This window comes from Chiloscyllium plagiosum, chromosome 20 (genome assembly GCF_004010195.1).
Source record: "Chiloscyllium plagiosum isolate BGI_BamShark_2017 chromosome 20, ASM401019v2, whole genome shotgun sequence".
Classification (NCBI taxonomy): Eukaryota; Metazoa; Chordata; class Chondrichthyes; order Orectolobiformes; family Hemiscylliidae; genus Chiloscyllium; species Chiloscyllium plagiosum.
The window spans coordinates 10167344-10188084 of NC_057729.1; the positions used below are offsets into that span (position 1 = coordinate 10167344).

The 20741-nt window shown below is 40.1% G+C and overlaps 1 protein-coding gene across 4 annotated transcripts in view; it reads left to right on the forward strand.

Moving 5' to 3' along the window:
* Positions 1-382: 382 nt before the first annotated feature.
* Positions 383-20741, forward strand: part of znf335 (zinc finger protein 335) — a 69504-nt gene continuing 49145 nt past the window's right edge. The window contains exons 1-9 of one of the 4 annotated variants that reach the window (XM_043710165.1): positions 383-575; positions 7448-7669; positions 9311-9584; positions 10005-10082; positions 10492-10743; positions 12734-12880; positions 16783-16935; positions 19104-19368; positions 20231-20411. In XM_043710165.1, the coding sequence (XP_043566100.1) occupies positions 435-575; positions 7448-7669; positions 9311-9584; positions 10005-10082; positions 10492-10743; positions 12734-12880; positions 16783-16935; positions 19104-19368; positions 20231-20411 (1713 nt within the window). In that variant the 5' untranslated portion in view covers positions 383-434. Of the gene's footprint in view, positions 695-7281; positions 7301-7447; positions 7670-9310; positions 9585-10004; positions 10083-10491; positions 10744-12733; positions 12881-16782; positions 16936-19103; positions 19369-20230; positions 20412-20741 lie in introns of those variants that run through there. The other 3 variants (XM_043710166.1, XM_043710167.1, XM_043710168.1) reach the window with 3 other exon arrangements.

Below are 20741 nucleotides of genomic sequence, written 5' to 3' on the forward strand. Positions count from 1 at the left end.
ACCACCCAACTGCATTCTTAACTCTAAGGAGTTACACTACTGCAGAGAGTGAGTTGTTGATAAACTTCCAGATATTGGGCTTAATAATGACCCTGACATTTTGCAGCAGGTGTTACCTGGCTTGGCCCACAGAAAACTACAAACACATGAGGACCTCCTCAACACAATGGTGAGTATTTGAGGATATTAAGACCCTCCCACAACAAGTAAAGGATGGTCAGCTTCACAACTCAGAGAACCCCTGGAAATCTCTCTGACGTCAGACGCACATGACGCTGTGACGTCAGACGCGTCTAACGTCAGTGATTTTTTTACACTCCGCGACCATATCACCAACAAAACCCCCGTCCACTTCCGCTCATGACGGGAACAAGTGCGCCCAATTCCCTGTCAGATTACACCAGTCACCGGTCCAATCCCACATACAGGCCGAAATGGCTGGGAGCCACTATGTCTCTAAGATTTTCCTGCGTTGTCGGCCCTTGTCTCTGAGCTCCCCCCGTCTCCAACTGCCCGCGCAGGTCCTTGCGCTCATGAATACAAAAGAAGGCCCAAGGGGTGTCGTGGCCGGGGAGGTGAGATGGCGTCTTCTTAGATTGCCGTCTTTATTTGTGTAGGTTTTTGAGCGGCTGGCGGCCAACGGCGCCGCGCCGGCACTCTGTAATTACACGCCGCCTGCAGCACCGGAGTGAAGGTGAGCAACGGGCGGCTGCTCGCAAGGCAGGTTGTGGGCGAGGCGCGGGAGGCGAGGCCAAGGCGGCCTGACCGAGCGGGGCCTGAGGGCCCGAGATCGCCCACCCCCCCAATAGGAGCTCGGCTCAGTGCCTGATGGAAATGAAAAGGAGAGGGAGCAGGCAGTGAGGGGGGCAGCGCAGGGGTGAGGACCCCGCAGTCGATGTGTGAGGTTGATGTTGGTGGGAGACTTGACTGAGGTGAGGGATTGTAGAGTGGGTGATTCTGGGTGTAAGGATCTGGAGGTTGGTGGGATAATAGTCCTCTTGGGATAAGTGGGAGTGGCTCAGGAATCTGCAGGGATAGAGAGGGGCAGAAAATTTGACTGAGTGTGAAGGGAGATGGCTGAAGAGTAGCTGTCACTTACTGATAGGCAGCTAGGAAAGCGCTGCTTAACTGTGAGAGAGAGATTGTCAGTAGGGCTGGGGTTGGGCTGGCAGTGCAAAGCAATATGATGGCCCTGAATTTGAATGCTGGTATTCAGATCAGTTTTTGGTCTAGTGACAACAGCTGCTTTATTGCTGTTTACTGATGTGCTGTATGATATTGACAAGCAGTTGTCAATAAATAGTATCTGCACATAATTGTAGCAAACAGCAGACAGACAATTGCTTTTTATTTAGTCGAAGTTCTTCAGGGATGGACTGAATATGCACATTATCGGGCAGGTAGCATGTAACAGGATGTACTTGGGTGGAGGAGGTGGAAGACGTCTTGACAATGAATTGACAAAATTCCACCAGTTTTTGCCATTTACACTTGGATTGGCCTCGATCAGTCTGAGTTGAGAGTGTGGTGCTGGAAAGACACAGCAGGTCTGGCAGCATCTGAGAAGCAGGAGAATCAACGTTTCGGGCAAGAGCCCTTCATCAGGATGACGGGATCTTGCCCAAAACATCGATTCTCCTGCTCGGATGCTGCTTGACCTGCTGTGCTTTTCCAGCACCCCACACTCAACTCTGATCTCCAGCATCTGCAGTCCTCACTTTCTCCTACTTGATCAGTCTGATATGGTTGTTCATTTTTTTTTTTGAATATGTCAAAACAGTCAATTTTTTTCAAACTAAGTGCAAGTGTACTGTTTCAATGCACTTTCTGTGAAAATTAACAGAACTGAACTGTGCTCCTGATCAGGTCTGTAGATCTGTGCCAAGGCCAAAACAAAAATCATAGTTCTGCTTGTTCCATAGCTTTTATGCAATATTCTAGTAAAAACAGCTAGCAATGTCGCCTTACAGGTAAAACTTCCAGAAACTGCACTTCTGTGGCAGCTGATCACTGTGAGAGCTTTGTATATCAAGTGGAACTCATTACCTCCTGCAGTTGCACTATCTTGCCTCGGTGGTGTAGTCACAGCATATGTGGTCTAGAATCATTTCAGTTGTATTTTAAAAATTTAATGACTGGGTTACAGCATAGAAATTTTAGGAAACCTGTTGAAACACAGGTGGCAACCACTCCTGTGTTAATTATTATTTACTAAATTTACGTTAAATGATGGCATTTAAACTTTAAAAGTTTAAAATTTGGGTTTGCTCAGTGGGAGTGGCAGCAAAATGAATAACTTTCAGTGCAATAACATACAAGCTGCTCTTACTCAAACTGTTCATTTTCAGTTGAGATGTGTGTCAGATATGAATTTATGTTAGTGATTAAATATTTAAGTATCACTTATGATTGCTCCATTCATGGCCAATTCAGTAATCTCTTTCAACGAGAATTGGCTAAATACTCAAAAAGAATAAATACGATTAGCTGGAAGGAAAGAGCAAGAGAGAGGCACTGATTGAGGTCTTCACCAAGTACGACAGTACTGATTGGGCTTCCAGAGACGTACAAAAGTTATGTAGTTTGTGTTTTCTACTGGTTTAAGTGCTTGCCGCATAAACACCAAATCAACTTCTGGAGGTAAAATGCACTATGATGTGCAAAGCATTTGTTCCTGTTATTTTATCAAATTAGCAGAATTATGTAATCACCTCCTACAGCAACTGCAGAAATAAGTAAATTTGGTACAAGTACAGTGAGTAGCAGATTGTATTGAACCAGAAAGTACTGTACTTGAACACATTGAGTTTACTTTGTACACCATGGCATTGGGAATTAAGTCTAAAGCATTTCAGAGTTAATAACCAACTGGGATGGCATGTGAATGCTTCATTAGATGTAGGGAGTCATTTGGATTGTACTGTACAAACATCTACATGCAAAAGATTGCTGTACGGATAAGATTTTTTTAGTTGCAAAAATAAGGAATTAGTCACAACTGAAATATTTGATTTCCTTTTAAGCATTGAGACTTTTCAATGGGAGTATGGCTATATTTCCTTCTCTCCCACTGTACAGTTTAACATTTGCACCTGTAAAGTTGTGCACAAAGCCTGGATTTGGTGTGCCAGTCCCTCCAGTGACTGACCAGCAAGTGCTAACATTGTTTTCCTTTCCCCACACTGCAGATTTTTACATTGAATCAGATGATTTTGATACTGTTTTGATAATTCAGCTGCTTATAATTGTGTGCCAATAAGTGTAAAAGATATCCAATGCCAGCTCTCAAAGGCATGGGGTGCTCAATGAGTAACAAGCCAGGAGAGAAGAAATCAGGAAGCTTGAAATTAAAGTGTCGTTCACAAATATTGGATTTGGGTAGACCTTGAAGATGATGATGGGTCAGGAGTAAATTCCATGCTGGAGACCTAATGCCAAAATGGGACTCCACTGATATTTAATCAAATATACCATTCAAGAAAAAGATTGCAATTACATGGTGCTTTTCAAACAATCCTTGTTTCTTTCCATTTCATGTGTGGATTGTTCCCTTTGCAGCTTATATTGCAGGTATTATTATAAAGCGTAACGGCTAAAGGTGGGAAAACTCGTTATCACATCAGTTTTTGCTTGGAAACATATTTTGGGGATTGCTGTAGCTTGTTTGCTGAAAGCATTCCCATGTTTTTACTGCCTACACAGAAAGTGCACGTTCAGTCACTGCTCTGTACTGAATCAACTACAGCAGGGGAGAAGAACTTCATACAATCCCAAGGCTAAAGGAAAACGATATCCAGGGTACCTGCTCCTGGTTATTATATAGGGATCAATGTTGTAACGTGTGCTTGTATAGCTGTTTCTATATTGTATATTACAGTGGTTAGAAGGGAATTATATACTTAGTAATGCCAAAAAAATCTTGTGCCAACAGAAATTTCCATCAGTAGCATTTCTTCCAGTCCTGCCTTGTTCTTAATTATGAGTTCTAGATGCTATCTAAGGCCTAATATCAATTTCCAAAAGAGTTTGATTCCAAAGTATGGGAAGAGCAACGTTCTGACTTGACATATTATAGCCTTTGCTTCTTCTTTATCTATACTTCTTGTTGCCTCACAAAAGAATTCTAATAAATTTGTCAGGCATGATTTCCCCTTCACAAAGCCATACTGATTCCAATTAATTAGACAATGTATATCTAAACACTTCGTTCATGAATTCTTTGATAAACAGATTATAGGGAATGGCAGTCCCTGTCTCTGTTACAGGACAGCAGTCACTGAGTATATTATAGAGAACAGCAGTCCCTGTGTACAGAGGAACCTCGATTTTATACAAGTGAGATGTGTGGGCACTACTTCGTTCGGATAATTGATTATTCGGTTAATCGATTCAATGCCTTCCCTCTGGGGCTCAGAATTTTCTGTTTAGTCTGCTCCCCGTAGGTAGCAGCAGCACTGCACACGTGAACCCAACACCACCCCCCACCCCCTGCCCCTCGTGTCCCCCCAGGGCAGCTGGAGTGGACACCAACAGTAAGACTGCTGCTGCCTTTGTGGGGTAAGTTTCCAAACAGCATATACACGTACACACACACAACTTTTTACTGCAACGTTTGACAATTTCTACCTCTGCCCTGTACAGGACAATGTTGGAGAGATTATCTGGGGGAAGGGGTGGGGTTTAGGGTATACCCCTGTGTAGAACTCCAGGGATTTACTGCAACGTTTGACAATTTCTACCTCTGCCCTGTACAGGACAATGTTGGAGAGATTATCTGGGGGAAGGGGGTGGGGTTTAGGGTATACCCCTGTGTAGAACTCCAGGGAGAACATGGGGGGAGAGAGGGTGGGAAGTCAGTCATTTGGAGGCAGTGCCTGGGCTCCCATCGATGTCCAGGACTGTTCTCGGCAGCATTTCAGTGAGTCAAGATCGTTTTTAGTCACTGTAAACAAAAGACATGATCAGGGTTGAAACAGCTCTTTGATGTGATGTTTTTATCAGGACCTTGAGATCTCCTTTGGATAATCCAATATTCGGATAATCGAGGTTCCTCCTATATATTGTGGTTAACACTGCTGCCTCACAGAACTGGGGACCCAGATTCAATTCCAGCCCCAGGCAACTGTCTGTGAGGAGGTCACATGTTCTCCCTGTGTCTAAGTGGGTTTTCTCGGGATGCTCCGGCTTCCTCCCACAGTCCAAAGATGTGCAGGTTAGATGGATTGGACATGCTAAATTGCCAACAGTGTCCAGGGATCTGTAGGTTAGGTGGATTAGCCATGGGAAATGTAGGGGTACTGGGATTGGGATAGGGTAGAGGGGTGAGTGTGGGTGCGATGCTCTTCAGAGAGTCCGTGTGGACTTGGGCCGAATGGTCTGTTTCCATACTCGAGGGATTCTGTAATTCTACTTGCATTCTCAACAATTTTTGTGTCATTCACAAACTTGGCTATAGTATGACCACTTTCCTCATCCAAATAATATATAGTAAACATTGGGGTCCCAGCTTTGATCCCTTCCTGAAGAAGGGCTTATGCCCGAAACGTCGATTCTCCTGTTCCCTGGATGCTGCCTGACCTGCTGCGCTGTTCCAGCAACACATTTCAGCTCTGATCTCCAGCATCTGCAGACCTCACTTTCTCCCTATAGCACACCACCAGTTAAAATTTGCCACCCTGAAAATACCCTCTTTATCCCAACTCTGTCTTTTATTAGCTAGTCAATCAACCATCCATGCTAATATCCTACCTTTAATACCATAGGCTCTTGTCAAGTCTATGTAAAATGCCTTCTGACAATTCCAATATATTACAACCCTTGCTGCTCCTTTATCTATACTTTTTGTTACCTCATAAAAGTATTCTGGTAAATCTTTCAGGCATGATTTCCTCTTAAAGTCATACTGATTCCAATTAATTACACTACGTATGTTTAAACACTTTGCTCTTGAATTCTTTGTTAAACAGATTCTACTGTTTTTCCCAATAACAGATATTAACTGGCCTATAGTTACTTTTTGTCTCCTTCCCTTTTTTAAATAAAAATGTTGCATAAGTAGTTTTCCAATCCTTTGGGACTTTTTCAGAATCTAAGGATTCATGGAACAGTAACACCTGTGCATCCGATATCTCAGTAGCTACTTCCTTTAGTGTCCTTGCATGCATCCCATCAGGTCCAGTTGCCTATTGGTCTTGGGCACAATTTTCCTTGTTTTCTTTAGCTGCTTCCAAAGTATGGCAATGTGGCAGCCAATTAAGACACAATAAAGACAATAATGTAATCGCCAGATTTCTTTATAATGTTTGATCGACAGGTGCTTGCCAGGATATATACAAATGCAGCACCATTAATCAAACTTCTGGCATAGGAACTGGTTTGATTGTTTGAATGCAAAGGATCAAGCTGGTAATTGCAGTTCTCGTTTAACTTTAACTTGCTCATTTGGTCATACAGTTTGTGAAGGTGCTGCTGTGTATGGCCTGCTGCTCGTACAGTTCCTTTTTTTATTTTCCTTGCAAGGATTAAGTGGAAAAAAAGATTTGAAGGTGGCAGGTAGAGGGCAACAAGTAGTATTTCCTGTGAAAGTCCTACAGCTTCCAAACCATGCGTTATCGGTTTGACACTTCTGATCATAGTTGAAGATTAATAGTTTACTCTGCATACTCCTAGAGGTTTGAGTTTTTCGTTTTAATCAGAGCTGGTAGTTTCAACTCAAAAAGATGACATCCCTGCCATGTCAAATGTAGTTTTCTATGAGATGGTGACAAAATGTGCTCTGCTTCCAGAATATTGTGCTAAGGTTTTAATTCCAGCACTCTGCCTTTCTCTTTTTATAATCACCCCTGAAGAATAGACAAGGTCTCTGTTTGAAAGGAAGATGGCACCTCTGATAGTGCAGCACTCTCTCAGTACTGGGTAGGGGAGATTTGTTTAGACTCGTACGCGCTTAACAGCAGCACTTCTCTGGAGTCAGAAGGTTGAGAGTTCCAGTTCAACTCCCATAATCTAGACTGCCTGTTTTTAGATTAATTGGAAGAAAACATCCAACTCCTGGCACTGGAAATTTGCTCAAACCTGCTAGCAGTTTAAGATACGGGCATAAAGAAATAGAACATTACAGCGCAGTACAGGCCCTTTGGTCCTCGATGTTGCGCCGACCAGTCATACCAACCTGAAGCCCATCTAACCTACACTATTCCAAGTACGTCCATATGTTTGTCCAATGACGACTTGAATGCACTTAAAGTTGGCGAATCCACGACCGTTGCAGGCAAAGCATTCCATACCCTTACTACTCTGAGTATGTTAAACTTTATGGTGTAATTTTATTTATATTGAAAATTCTAAATTCTGAGAACATTACCAGTGTAACATTTCAAATAAACAGCCCTCTCTGACCGTCCCTGTCACTACTGCTGTCTCACTGCAGATATTTTATTTTTTACAGATAGCTGACATGATGGAGCTGGAGGATAATGCAGTACAGAGCAGCAGCGATGCTGCTCCCTCAGGGCAGGAAGAGCCCTCTGAGAGTGGCATAGCAGTGGAGACGTCTGAGGCAGTATCTGCAGACAGCAGTGACACAGTTACCACCCTTGGCGTAGCAATCGAGGCAGACAATGGCTCAGGGGTTGATTCTGGTGTTGGTCAGAGCTCTGAAGAATCAGTGGTATGGCATCCTATGTGGAACTTGATCATTGAATATTTATTATACTGTCTCAATGTGTGGTTTTGTATGGTATTAGACTAACTTGAAATCATCTGATAAGCAGCTTGGCAAAAGTTAAATTGTCTAAATGCAGGAGTTGGGCATCCATCAGTCAATTTCCAGGTGGGAAGCTCAGTACATTGGTTTAATGCTGATTCTTCCCATTCAAAATGACTGGTTTGCAGTTCTTTAACAGATCCATGATGAGGTAGTTCACAACTACAGTGTAATTCATTTAGCTATTTTAATTTTTAGCTCCTTTTTAAAATGAAAATTTTGAGTCCAAACAATTTACTGAATTTGGGCATTTGAGCAATGCTAATTTGTCCAATGCTAATTTCTTTTAATCAGGTGAATGTGATATGGGTAGTAGTGTCATTGGATTAGTAATCCAGAATCCAGTTAGTGATGTTGGTGCGTGGGTTTAAATCCTACATCAGATGTGAAATTTCAATTTGATGTAATCGCTGTTAATTGTTGTGAAAATGCAATCAGTTCCTTAATGCTCTTTTAAGGAAAGAAATTTGTCATTCTTACCTGGACTGACCTACATCTGGCTCTAGACCTGGACCCACAGCAATCAGGGAAGGGCAATAAATGCTGGCTGGCTAGTGACACCAACATCAATGAATTTTTAAAAAGCATGCAATTTCAGTGAATCATGTCACTTGTAACAAGTAAACATTTCTTTGCAATTGGGCGCATGTTGTTTTGTCACTTTTTGTGATCATAACTGAAATTAAATATTAATTAATATTTGCATCTCATCTCTATTGTGTCACTATAATGTTAAGTAAAATCAAATACTTCATAAAGGATAACCAGACAAAAGAGGACCTTTACCAAAGCAGCAACTAATTGGAAAAGTGATCACTTGCTCTGTTGGAAATCTGGGTACTCTAAATTATACTGTTAACTGAAACTGGGCACACATTGATATTGCTGTCCTTTTTTTGTAGATAAAATTATCAATGTCTGTTTTAAATTCTAAAATGTAAATTATGTTTGGATGAAGAACAAAACTCCTTTACAGTGATTATATATTGTTGGTATCAATTGGAATACAGCAGTCTTTTGGAAGAAGCTGTGATTTTTCACTCCATGTTTTAATAAGTGTCTGCGTTCACTGGAGTTCAGAAGAATGAGAGCGGATCTCTTTGACACACAAAATTCTGGCTATGTAAGCTGGGAATGTTTAGAAGGTAGTAGCCATGACCTAAGGATATAGGAACGGAGATAAAAAATAAGTTTTCACTCAGGCTGGTGACCCTATAGAATTTTCTACCACAAAAGATGGTAGAGGCCAAGTCATTGAATATATTTACGTAAAAAAATAGTTTTCACACCAAAGATGTTGCAAGGTATGTGGATAGAGAGAGTGAGATTAATGTGTTAAGATAGTCTATCTGCATGATTGTATTGAATGATGGAGCAGGCTGAGTGGACCAAATGCTCTTTTTCGTATTTCTTTGTTTCATCATGCAGTTAACTGGGGGAAAGATTTTTCGGACGATGATTCCATGTAGTGCTCTGAATTATCTTTGATTACAGTGAACCCAAAATATGCTCATTATCTTCTTTCCTTTTGCTCTGATATTCCAGGAGTTAGTTCCAGAAACTAGTTCCAGTACAGATGTCAGAACCATCACACATCTTCCAGACTCCTCTTCAGTTGCTCAGTCCACCATTGTGTCCAGTGTCTCTACAGTTACACAGTCTATCATGGTGTCTGAATCTGCCCAAGTACTGGTCCATTCCAGTGTGGCACCAGATGGTACCATGTTCGTGTCAGACTCGACTGCTTCTACGTCCTCCGATCTTGGATCAGCTATTGATAAAATTATAGAATCTACAATTGGGCCTGACATTATGCAGAGTGAGTGCGTTTGGAATACTCTCAATGGAGGTCATTCCTGGTGATTATTTATCTCTCAAATAAAGATACTACTTATTAGATATTACTCTGTAAATTGATTACTGCTCTGTAAAGGGGACCTTGATACAATTGGAGCTTATTAAGTGGGAATACCTGGTAAAAATAAATCAATGGATTGTTTGATTCATTCTCATTTTCTTTTAATGGGGAAATAAAATGATTTATTAAAACCAGGAAAAGGCACCTTAATGTTTTGGTTATTGGATAACGTATTGGCTATCATCAATTTGCAACATTATACTGAAAGTGCTCATTTAAGATGTTTTCTGCATCTTTTCATGTTTTTATATCTGACTTCTTGCATTTTAAATGAATAAGCTGCACTGTGTCATTGACTGTGATGATTTGTACTTTGCCAAGGTTGTATCGCTGTTACAAGTGCAGGGGATGAAGGAGCTGAAGTCACGCAGTACCTTGTGCTGCCATATCCTGATGATGGTGAGAATTTTACTTTGCTGGAGTATTCTTTTAATGAATTTAAAAGAGTGCACCAGTTTTCTACAAAAGTAATAATATTTTTCTTCTGTATTGGATGGTAATTTTAAATTTTCATCAGTACACTGTACACTTGACTTCACTTTTTATAATAGGTGTATTAATTGTACTGATGTTTAAATTGCTGGAGTCTTGCAAGTCACTAAGTGATGGCTCGATTTATCATCATCTGCTGGAGTGTTTTTGTCATTGTCTACAAAATTACAAAATCTGACTTTTCGCAGTCCATTGTTCTCAATGTCTCTGGGTGGGGAAATAAAACATAATTAGATCCCTTGTTCCAGGTGATTTATTTCTACAGTTTTTGGTGCCCAGCTACCCCTAACTTTGACCATCTAATATGTATTTTTAGGTGGTCCTATTGATTCCCAAATGTCCAACTCTCAGATGTCTAGCTCCAGGCTTTCCAATGTGTCAGGTGATGGATTAGGAGAAGGCCCAACATCCACTTGTGCAGACCATCTTGAGCAGCATGACTTGACTAACCTGGAAGACATGATGGAGGTGGTGGTGGTGCAGCAGTTCAAGTGCAAGATGTGTCCATATAAAAGCATCTCTAAGGACAATCTCATCAATCATATGAAGGATCGACATCTCAACATTGGTAATTGTCAATCCAATGTCATTACCCATGTTTGATATCTACTGTGTAAATTTAGAAAATGTTGGTATTTCCTCAAAGTTTTTTACCTCTAAAATCAGTTGTTTAAAAACTTCTTTTTTTTTCCCTTTTACTAACCTCTGATAATGTCAGGTACAGTACTATTTGAGCATAGAACAGTCAACAAGTATTTGAGTTAGATATTAAACAAAGACAGAACTGCGGTCTGGTCACTCAACACAGTGTGTCAGCAAACTAGTATAGAAAATGCTGGAGAAACTCTGCAGGTCTGGCTGCCTATGTGGAGAGAGAAACAGAGTTTGAAGAAGGGTCCTACTGGGCTCAATGTTAACTCTGCTTCTCTCTCCAGAGACGCTGCTAGATTGGCTGAATTTCTCCAGCTTTGTGTTTGTTTCAAGTTTCCAATATTTTGTAATTATTTAACTCTGTTAGCCTCAATTTTTGCTAAGGGCAGATTTATGTCCATGCTGTTTTTGGATGTCAAGCCAAGCTTTTAAACAGCAATCTGTTTTTAGTCTGTTTCCAAACAACTGATCAGCATCTGAAAATCTCCCTGTGAGGTCTTTGTTTGCCCACCTATTCTTCATCTTTGGTCCCTGCATGATCCTGCTATGCCAAGTGTCTACCAGATTGTGGAATGTCACTGGAGTTGAGAAACCATACTCTTCTGAATCCAGTGAGTTGATGGAACAATACCATCATCTCCAGAAGCGCACCGTTAATTTTATATAGTGTCTTTAGCATAGTAAGAATATCCAAAGGAGCAATATCAGATGACATTTGGCAATGAAGACTCTGAGAAATATTATGATGTAAAGCTTTGTTAGAGAGGTTTGTTTTTGAAAGGAATGACATAAGACGGGCAGAAACATCAAGGGAGGGAGTTCTAAAGCCAATGGTGGAGTAATGAAACTAGAATGCAAAAAAAAAGTTGAAGGAGTAGTGATATCTTGGATTGAATGGGCAAAGATTGTGGAGCAATTTTTTTTTGTAACTCAGAGATGAGAATTGTAAAATACCAGATTTGAAGGCAATGCAAATCAGAGCATATGGATGCTGGGTGAATGGCATTTCATGAGAATCTGGATATGAGCAGGGGGAGCTTTGGAGAAGCTAATTTTTCTATGGGAGATCTGGAGAGTAGTGGCTCCATCAATGGTAGGGGTGAGGATTTCAACATCAGGTAAATTGAAGCAAAGATAGAGAGTGGTGATTTGTAGGGAGTGTGTGGTGAAGCTCACCTTTAGGGTAGATGGAAAAATCTTAAAGTGAGTAATACAGCTCAGCCTTGGGCTGAAGATGGGCTAGACTAAGTGGCTAGGGAGAGATGTTTGATTATCTTTGGTCTTCCTGCTAATTAAAGGAAATTTCTGCTCCTCCATACTGGATATCATTTGAACAGAGCAGCAAAAACAGGCTCCCTAAAAAATGTTTACCAAAGCTATAATTAGTTTATTGCATCTTGCATCTCCTTTCTATGTTGCATTCCCTATCCTCCCTATCCTCATACACAGTAGTTTCTGTGTATGATACAATTGGAATTGAGTGCTCAACTTGCAAGCATGCCACACAGGTGATTTGTTGGATTCTGGTAGATAAAAAGCTTGATTAACAAGAGCCTACAAACTCTGCAGTAAGCAAATCCTCTGTCATCTGGTATTGTCTCAACAAGTAAATCAAAGATGTAAGAGAAGTACAGATTTTTAAAAAAATAAAAATGTGGAATTCCTTTTGTTTTAGATTTGGATTACTTAAATTTACCTCAACAGTCCTTTTTGTACCTTTGCAGGATACAGGAATCTAACTTTATTTAGTTGAATGCAAAGGTGTACTTTAAAATCTCTGAATGCATGTGTTTTTGTTGTCGAAACTAATATACTTCTGTCATTTGTTACCGATTATAGTTGAATGGAACTAGGTGTATGGGGAGGTAAAACTAAACTTTTATTTGAACATCCTTGCCAATTCCTAGGTGGTTTTCTGTCTAAGAAGAGAGGAAGGGGCCGGCCAAGGAAGCATAGTGCATCACCAAGACCAGAGGAAACTAAGGCTCAGGAACAAGAGCAAGATGAAGAGGATGATGACATTGTGGACGCTGGAGCCATTGATGACAGAGAAGGTAATGCATCCTGAGAAATTTGGGAACAGACATTTAAGTGTGCTTGTTTCGGAAGGAAAGAAGAACAGGAGATGGCACAACAGTCCGCAGTTGAAAGAAAGAAAAAGAGTTGACACCTGGTTATGTGTCAATATGCTGAATTTCTGCATAATTGAAGCAAGAAAAATGCTAATCTGTTTGCAGGTTTGAATGTGATTCCATTGCCATATTACAAGCTGATGATTTTAGTCCCACTAGTTTAAAAAGTCCAGATGGATTCCTTTATTTCTGTAATAAGTTCTTAGTCTATTGATGATTCGGAGATGCCGGTGTTGGACTGGGGTGTACAAAGTTAAAAATCTCACAACACCAGGTTATAGTCCAACAGGTTTAATTGGAAGCACACTAGAAAGCTAGTGTGCTTCCAATTAAACCTGTTGGACTATAACCTGGTGTTGTGTGATTTTTAACTTAGTCTGTTGAGTTTGGGTCTAATTCCATGCTCATTCAGGTAATTTTGGAAAGTAATGTGTCCTCTCTTCATACTGTTTCGCTATTCAAATGATTGCAGGTCAGAAATGGCTCCACTTAATTGCACAGTAATAATCCCTTTTGAGTTGAGGCTAAAGCGCTTTTTTCAACTTTTGCCAATTATTTTAGATGCAAAACAGCTATTTTTTTGAATATCCATCTCCATTGATATGGACCTCATTTACTGCTGCTCATCTCAGTACAATCAATGTAGATGAGCTATTCAAGATTGTAGAATTGTTGCAGCTATATTTGATGTTGTATTTAGAGAAGTCCCACAGTGATGTTTTAGATCTGTGTACTCCTACTTAGAAACAACTAACAGGCAGCATGTGGTTAGGAGTCACCATGGTACTAACATGGGAGGGAGTGATTTTTACAAATCGCTGGTTTATTCAAGTTGGTTGTGCTATGAAATTAGTACAGACATTGATCTGAACTTGTTTGCTGAGAGTTCCAAATGAGAAACTAGATGGGCTAGTTTTAGATGGGCTAGGTTGATTGTGAACTTACGAGGCAGTGTAACTTAAATGTGACAATCGTCAAGCATGGAGTCCTGAAGTATGTGCAAAAGCAAAATACCACAGATGCTGAAAATCTGAAACAAAACAGAACATGCTGTAAATTTCAGGTCTGGCAGCATCTGTGGGTAGAAAAATAGAACAATATTTTAGAATTTTAATTCTGATTTCTTTTTTTCCCTTTTCTGACAAAAGGTCATATTCCAGAAATCATAGGCCTGTTTCCACCCTGTAGGGATTCTATCGGCCCAACAAGTTCACACTGACCCTCCGAAGAGTAACCTACCCAGACCCATTCCCCTACCCTATATTTACCCCTGATTTATGCACCTAACCTACACATCCCTGAACATTATGGTCAATTTAGCATGACCAATTCACCTAACCTGTAAGTCTTTGGATTGTGGGAGGAAACCAGAGCACCCGGAGGCAACTCGTACAGACATGGGGAGAATGTGCAAACTCCACACACAGTCATCCAAAGTTGGAATTGAACACTGGTCTCTGATGCTGTAAGGCAGCAGTGCTAACCATTGAGCCACCGTGCTGCCCTAATGTTAACTGTCTTTCTCTCTACTGATACTGCTGGACCTGCTTAGCATTTCCTATTCAGAAAAGTATGTCAAATGTACATCAAAATTTTATATTTTTGTGATCCACTGTTTGAAAAGCAAAGGCATCAGTTGATCAGTTTTAAGAACGTTTTGCTGCTTTGCACCTTCAGGCTGATAGATTGACTGCTCCATTCTCGAAAATGATTTCTTTGAACAGAGTGCTGAGAGTTCAATGGATGTGTGTTTTTAATCTCTTCCTAAAAGTTTAATTTTGTCTGTACTTTACATTTAATGTTCAATGATTTACTGATTAAATTCTACATTTCATCCATGTTTAATCATGGATGGAATACATAAGTGCTCTCTGCTTGAAAGCAGGGAAAGTTAGTTATATAAGTAATCCCAGCTCAAACTCTTTTTATACCCAGGACTGAGCTATCTGTTCTGTTTCCAAGCAAATAAGGAGAAAATTCTGAGTGTGACTTCGCACTCTGTTTGAAGGCCCACTCAGTACTAAGAGTTGGGAAAGCAAAAGAGTTAGGTGAGGAGGGGAAGGGGATGCTCATTTAATTTGCTTTTTCTAAATTTTCACCTCCTAGTAATTAGTTATTTCTCTACTACAGAGAAATTAACTGATGATCTACTGAGAAGTTAACTGGTGATCGGATTCTTAATGAACAGCTAAGGTTCAAAATAGGACAGGAGCTGATGTTAAAGTTAAAAAAAATATATAGAAAAGGAAATTAAACAATTGACAGAATAAAATAATTAGAACTCATCAAGGATGACAGAATGTTGATGTGTCACAGCTGCAGTTTGTGGTATCTCCTGGATGCAAGTGTGATCCAGAGCAAATACGTTTGATCAGCTTCAGTTCAAAGTTTGAGGTGGAGACCTAACTGCAGACACTGCTAGATGGTGGAGTGTAAACGTTGCCTGGAGACTTGATTCCAGGATATAGTCACATGCCTGAGGTTAAGGTCTTCTGACTACAGACCAGTTAGCTGAATATTTTCTTTACAAAAAATCTTAACTATTATTAAAAAAGTTTTTAGTACAGAATGTGGGGGAAACATTCAAAGCCATCAGGCACAGTCTACATGGTTTTGTGGAAGGGAAATCATTCTTCACCAGTATCTTAAACTTTTGAAGAAGTAATGTGTCATAGGTAAAAGAAAACCAATGAATATACTGTATTGGGATTTCCAGAAGGCACTTGATAAGGAGCTGTATCAAAGTCACTGAAAGCTCATGGTGTAGGCTGTAACATAATGCCATAAATAGAAAATTGAATGGTTGAGTTAACATAGGGCCTCATTAGATTGGCAGGCTGTAACAAGTGTGGTGCCATCAAGGTCAGTGCCAGGACCTCCACCTTTTACAGTCTATACAAATTACATGAATGAAGTGACCAAATGTATGGTTGTTAAAATTTGCTGATGACACAAAGATAGGTAAGAAATTCAATCATGAAGAACACATAAGGAAGCTGCAAAGAATATTGGAAGGTTCAGCGAGTTGGCAAAAATCTGGCAAATGGAATATGACGTGAAATCTATGAAATTTTCAATTTTGTCAGGAATACCCATAAAGCTATTTGTTAAATGATAAGAAATTGCAGAGGCATGAGTGTCCTAGAGCATGAATCTCAAAAATCTGGTGTGCATCCACACAAAGTTAGTTGGGGAAGTTACTGAAATGTTATTATTGAAGGGAAATTTAATGCAAAAGTAAGGTTATGCTTGAGTTATACAGGCTATTGGTGAGATCATGCATACAGTACTGTGTCTAATATTAGTTGTCTTTATTTAAGGAAGAATGTAAAATCCCTTCAGAGAACATTTATTGGACTAATACTGGGAATGGGTTGGTTTGTCTAATGAGGAAAGGTTGTATGTGCTAGTCTTGTATCTGCTGGAGTTTAGAAAAATAAGATAACTTGTTTGTAATATTCAGGATCTCCCGTGAATTGTGTGCAGTCTTGACAGGGAGTATATATAAAGTGTGATCCCTGTTGTGGGAGAATCTGGAGCTAAGGTCACTCATTGAAAATGGGAGATTACCCATTTAAGACCGATGAGAAACTGAGTATAATGGGTATTTGGAAATCTCTTCTTCCTTAAGAGATGGTAGATGCAGAATTATTGAATAATTTGAAAGGCAATGGTAAGTGGATTCTTAATGAGCAAGTGGATGAAAAGTCATCAGGGATGTGCTGGAATTTTGAGTAATCTGGTCAGCCATAACCTTGAACAAGTCCAAAAGGCTGGGTGACCTGCCGCTACTCCTAATTGGTACGTTTGTGTGTTCATTTTAGCTGATAGTGATTATAACCCAGCAGAAGATGAGACGCGTGGAAGGCAACCAAATTACAATCGCAACGTCACAACTTCGACCAGTGACCGGCCTCGGAGGCGTCCTGGGAGACCTCGCAAAGTTTTGCGGACAGAGGCAATGTCTGGGATTGATGGTAAATTTTTACTTTTTTAAAAAAAAAATTATTGGCATCACTCACTAGTCCTGCATTCATTGCTCATCTCCAGTTGTTCAGAGGGCAGTTGAGTCAACCACATTGTTGTGCATCTGGAGTTGTGTAAGCCAGACCAAGTAAGGGCAACAGAAGATTGGGGTGATGTGTATATATGATATGAAGATACAAATGGCAGAACTTGAATAAGTTCAAATTAATGGAGAGTACAAAGTGGATCATGACAACATGGAAGCAAACAGACTGAGGAAATAGCAGGGGTAAGTGACTGACTGTTACAGACTAGAGAGTCTATATTGCTGGATGTTCAACTCAGTCCGATATGTTGCTCAAGTTATTTTTAGCTCTTTCATTACTGATTGTCAACATAAACAATTGTGATGTTGAGAGAAGTGGTGAAGGAATAGAATTTTGTATCTTCAGCAAACAATTGGAACTTGGTGTGATTTTTAAAAGGCAGTACATAAATGAGAAATAACCATGTAGCTAAAGATAGATCTCAAAGATGGCATAGATTTTAGAAATGGGAAGGAAAAATTCTGTCAAAGTGGACTGAGTAAGTATGAATGAGATGAACAGAATCTCAATTAACTGGACAACGGTGCAGAGAAGTTGGTGGTGATGGATCACTGTCAAAAATGTTGTTAACATCTCAGATTACAGGGTAATTGTTAGCATCAATTTGGGCCATTTCAGTGATCTATCAGGATTGAAAACCTGTTGGAGGGTTCAAACATGAAGTTGGAAAAGACTAACCTGAATTTGGGAAGAGCAAACATGTTCAGTTTCTTTGGAGAGAAAAGTAAGGCTAAAATAGGGTGCTGCAGTTGCACATCATGAACAATCCAGACATTTAACCAACTTGTAGCAGCAACAGCAGAGCCATCCTGATCCGTTTCTCCTACTAAAGGCTTCACATCTTCATCTCATACTCCACACCTTTATACCATTCAACATTGTAGTTTCTCATTGGTAACTCAGTAGTGCACAGCCTTAATGTTTTGTTTGACTCTTACTTTGATTCGAGCTCTGCACCTAATCCGTAACAGGGGCTATCTATATTTGATTCCATTTACAGTATATTTCATTTTTGCCTTTGAAACCTACATTTACAGTTTTGCTTGACTTTAGTAAAGCCAGATTGAATATGCATTTATAATAATACCTTTATGACATTCCAAGTGCTTCACAACCAGTGAAATATTCCTGACCAGTTGCACTGTTATAGTCATGTTGATTCAATGCTAAGTATTAGACAGGTCACATTAGCATATGTACGCTACCTCTTTGCACAGGATCTGGTACATCTGTAAGAGGGAAGAATCAAAATGCCTGATCACTGAATAATGAGGTCTATATTGCATAGTATAACAATTCTGCCTGCAGTATTCTCCACGGCTAAATTTATATGAAACTTGATTGATTGAACTGAAACGAGGAGTGTCAGCTTAAGTGTTTGAAGTGAGGTTTGAATCCATCATCTTGCCTCTGACTGATGTGCTACTATTGAGCCTTAGCTCGCATATCCATTCACTGCACTTCATGTAGACTTCTGAATTCCTTATACAAACTCTTGCTCATCCAAGACTGTTGCCAGCATTTAATGCTGTGGTAAATTATGCTTGCCTATTCTACCCACGGTTGTGTTTTACAAACCTCCAATGGCTGGTAGTCCAATGATGATAAAATGTTTGTCCTTTTTTAATCAGCCTTGTGTAAACTCCTCTGGTGTTATGTCCCAGACTTTCTAACTCTGGTCCACGCTTCAATTTCTTTTCCTTAGCTGCTTTGTCAGTAACACAGCCTTCAGCTATTGTACCCTGCACCTTGCCAATTTTTGCTAAAGCTTCTATTTTTGTCGAATCTCTTCCCAATTTTAAGGGCCCTCGTCAAAATGACCAAAAACAAAATACTGCTGCTAGAAATGAGGTGCTAAAATAAAAATAAAACACTGGAAGTACTCCAGGATAGAGTGCAAGTGTTAACATATCAAGGTCTATAACTTTGAATGGCCATAGATCTGAAGCATTAATTTTGGTTTTCTCTCTTTCTATAGATGCTGAGAATTTTGAGCTTTCCTCCCGAAAATCCACCGTTTTAATTGTTTTCTGTTTAAGCCTTGATTGACCCATTGTCTTATTACGAAACAGGAGCAGAGGTTGAAGCACTTGTCACCTCCCAGTCAAACACTATGGACCTCCAGAGTTCTGAAGCAGCTAGCTCAACTGCACAAGAGAATGGGGATGTGTCAGCAGGCAATGAGATGGTAGCTGAGTCAGGGATCAGTCAGTCGGATTCTGAGAACAAAGACCCATCATCAAACACCAACGAGCTACCTTACAAGCATTCGAGACGACGTGGTCGCCCACCCAAGAGGTTTGGCAGGAGGAAGTACCGAGGCTATTTGGGGCGCAGGTAAACTAGTTGATGGCTCGAATTGTTGCCTTAGTATTTAAAGTTTTAAAAAAATATGCCTGCTGAACAGCATCTTACTCATACAAGTGGAATTTGTTGATGCTGTTTGATGTCAGTACCTGCACTTCTATTTCAGTGTCTGTCATGCTACTAATATGAATGCAGCTCAGTAATACTAGATAAATGATTGTCACGTTTCTGCAAGTACTGTATCTGGCATGTCTGAGTTCAATGACAATAGTCCCTGCCCAACTCCCCATGTTCTGAAAACTGTTAAATCAAAGAAGTTGAAATCGGGAACTTGTAATAATTTGGTGTCACACCTTGTTATACCTTAGAAGCATTACATGTCTTTCATTTGGGGAAGGAAGTGCTACCAAGCAATTGTCCAATTTCCTTTTCCTCTGACTAGAGAAGAACTTTGAAAAAGCCACAACTGGAGATTCCTTCCATCTAGCTACTCCTTTATGACATTTTATGGCAGCTACCCCTTGCTCACATTCAACGTAAGCAAACTTCTAGAAACTAGTGTGGGTGAAGCTACTCTGTTCTGACCACTATCAAAAGATTCCTCAACACTGCTGCCATCTGATGATATTGTTGACAAAGGTTGGTATTTTTGAGTGACAGAATTCCTTTGTTTGCTTCCCTTCTCTCAAGTACAGTTTCTTTCAATATATTGTTTCCAGTTCTCATTTCAATATTCTAACTTATATGATCACGTTGAAAAGTAGAAAATTGAACGTAGTGTAAAATTTTCTTATTTTATTTTTCCAGATTGATACTAAATGAATACTTATGCTTATGATCTAAATTTTAGAAAATTCTTAAAATCTGACTCAATTGGTATGTGTATCCAAAGGTACAATTACTATAGATCCAGTAAGCCCCTAATGAGGCCTCATCACTGTCGGATCTGTGGCTCCCGTTTCCTGACACAAGAAGACTTAAGATTTCATATTGATTCACATGAGGGGAATGATCCAGAACGCTTCAAGTGCATGCAGTGCAGCTATCGGTGCAAGCGTTGGTCATCTCTGAAGGTCAGTGGTACCCCTCTAACTTAAACTGTGGCATCACAACTTCTGTTAAGGTTTAAAAAAGAAAGTCAGAACTTAAGAGAACCAAAATTTGGTGTTTCTTTATCTCCCTCTCTCCCCAGAGTTTTTCCATTTAAATCCTTTGGTGCATTTATTTCTGAATGTTTTTCTGTGACTTGTTTTTCCTCTTATATCCATTTGGTAGCCAAGTCTTTAAGTTGAAAAGTGTGGCACTGGAAAAGCACAGCAGGTCAGGTAGCATCCGAGGAGCAGGAGAGTTGACGTTTTGGGCATAAGCCCTTCTTCAGGAATGTGGTTGCATGGGGAGTGGGG